The sequence below is a fragment of the Pterocles gutturalis genome, unplaced genomic scaffold, assembly GCF_000699245.1.
Source record: "Pterocles gutturalis isolate BGI_N339 unplaced genomic scaffold, ASM69924v1 scaffold21778, whole genome shotgun sequence".
Taxonomy (NCBI): domain Eukaryota; kingdom Metazoa; phylum Chordata; class Aves; order Pterocliformes; family Pteroclidae; genus Pterocles; species Pterocles gutturalis.
The window spans coordinates 83,882-86,429 of NW_010123688.1; the positions used below are offsets into that span (position 1 = coordinate 83,882).

The following is a 2,548-nucleotide window of genomic DNA, read 5'->3' on the forward strand; positions in this document are numbered from 1 at the left end:
CACATATAATGAACTGTCTCCATTTGGCCTGTTGTCTTTGATGCAGTGGATTAAATTCCCACTGACAAGGGTCTCAAGAGATTTACACTGAAGGAACAAACAGGGATCCTGCTTTATATCAGATACTTTGGAATAACACCGAACAGGAAATTTCTTTATTTATGCTTGAGCTTCTCCAGCCTTTGGAGGTCTCCCCTGTGAAAGGGAGCTGGAAAATATCAGCAGCCCTCCGTAAAACACATGAACAAACTTTTTGATGCTGGAAGTCCTGATGCTAAAACTCCAACTCTAAAATGAACCTTTACAAAAAACATACTTTTAAGTAAATCCATTGAAGGTAGACACGTCTCAAACACAAGCCTATAATCCCATGCAGGCAGAACTCTGCACTGACCTCAGCAACATCCAGACAAGTATTTCCACCTACATATAAATTTTCCACTTCAGTTTAGACCAGTGTATATGAAAGGTGGGCCCCAAGGCAATGTTTTCTAAGGGTTCTGGTATCACAGAATCTGTGCATATGTCCTCATCCATGCAGGAAAGCCTGCATCTGGAAATACAAATTGATGTTTCCAGCTACAAACCATGTTCATATATGTGATTTTATTCAACCCAGCATTCTTTCAAATAGCAAAGAAAGAGCATTCAAGCATATTTTTCAGTCTGTTATTCAGGAGAATGCCCTTACACTTAAATTCTCAAAGCAGACATCATTAAAGAACAGTTAATATATTATGTGCACACACACATCTCATAATTAATAACCCAAAGTGAAACGTTAACAATTCACCTGGTGAAATCTATCCCAGGACAGCTTAAAAAAAAATCCTAAAATGCAGTTACTTATAGCAAGGCAAAAGATGAGGCATTACAAAGAAAACCAAACTAAAATACTTAATTAAATTCATGGTTAAGCAATCAGCACTGAAGTATTCGGTCAACCTAAAACCCTGCCAGTAACAGAGATGGTATAAAAGGGCTCGCAGAGTACTATGGGATGCTCCAGTTGAACAGACACATACACTGAAAAACAGAAACCTAATTAGAAAGTTCCCAAAGAATAAAAGAACGCTTACGCGGCTATGGAAATGTTGGCTGCAGACATAGGGCTGACCTCCGCCACCTCCTTGGCCTTTTGCAGGGCGAGCTTCTGATTGGTGGCTTCCTCCATCTCCTCCTCATCCTGGTGCCGAAAATCAAGAGAAATCACAGCATGCGTCACGTAATGACAATAACCAGAACTCCCCAAGGCACAAGTCGTATATGACCGTCACCACCGTGCTGGCAGAACAGTGGAAACTCAATATACGGGAGAACTTCATAACTTCTTGCAAGGACCCCTGCGTAGGGTCTTGGTGCCAGGTCAAGATGAGAAAGGCAAGGTTTGGCCAAGTGCTCAGTGCATTTTTACTCCCTCACAAAGCTTTCTTGCCCCTCTCAGGTCTCCTCTTACCACCTGGTGCCGGGGAAGGAGACTATGGCAGAGCAGGGAGAGACCTGACCACAAGTGGGATGTTCCTGGGGTGAAGCGAGCCCCGTTGATCTCAGACCTGCATGCGGAAAACCACTCAAAGGCCTATGTCCTGTTGAAATGTGCGAGGCAGCCTCCTAAAGCCTTCGTGACTTTTCTGAAATGGTACGTTCAATGAACGACAGCGGATTGGACTGGTCTGGCTCACACCAGTTTTACCCCAGATATTTCCACTGATTTCAGGTGAATCCCTGTGGAGATACAGGGTGAAAATGGAAAGGAGGATTGACGTCACAGGGCAGCCGGCAGGCTCAGACATAACCATCTTTCTGATCCATGTCCATGTTTTCTGTACATCCCCCAGATCACGGGGTTATTTAATTCCTATTGGCATTGCAAGATCCCGCAGAGTATAACTGCGATTTATTTCCTCCTACCTGGTGCGATGACAAGAGAAACACTGCTTAAATCCAAACTACAGGGTCTTAAGCAACAAGATGAGGGCAAAAGGCAAAGAAACACCCCGGTTCAACTTCAGTGTTCATCTAGGTTAAACTTCCTCTGAACTTTCTAGCCAGTCAAGTTAGACAGTAAAACCACGGCAGGATAAACACAGATCCTCTGACGGCAATGTGGGCATTGCACATACCCAGGGAATAACCACACGTCAAGACGAGAGCAGTCACAGGCTCTTCTGTCATGCTTTATGAAATGCTGCAGATCTACCTCTGCTCTTCAAAGGTAATGCTGTGAAAGAGCTACACTTAAAGTAATGAAAGCAGACAGTAAGACATCTCGATTTGAAATAGGGAGTCATATAGATTTATCCATCCTGAATACCACATGCATAAAAAATTCCTTGCTCTGACTTTGGCGTTATTTGCTTAAACTGAACCCATTTTGAAACAGTTTTCCTTTTCTTCTTTCGAAGAAAAAAGAAAGGACATGAAATCAACAACAAAAAAAATCTGCTTCCGTTAAAGTTTCTTTTTCCTTTCCACCTTTCCAAATATTGTAACAAGTAAATTCCTACTGTAGTGATTGAAGAACCCAAGACAGGCCATGAAAAAACCC

The 2,548-nt window shown here is 42.7% G+C and overlaps 1 protein-coding gene across 1 annotated transcript in view; it reads right to left on the reverse strand.

The window, feature by feature from the left end:
• LOC104465091 (voltage-dependent N-type calcium channel subunit alpha-1B-like) overlaps nucleotides 1–2,548 on the reverse strand; it is a gene marked incomplete at both ends in the record, with an annotated part of 96,697 nt that overhangs the window by 83,532 nt on the left and 10,617 nt on the right. The window contains one exon of the mRNA XM_010078004.1: nucleotides 1,080–1,186. Within this exon, the coding sequence (XP_010076306.1) occupies nucleotides 1,080–1,186 (107 nt within the window). The remainder of the gene's footprint in view (nucleotides 1–1,079; nucleotides 1,187–2,548) is intronic.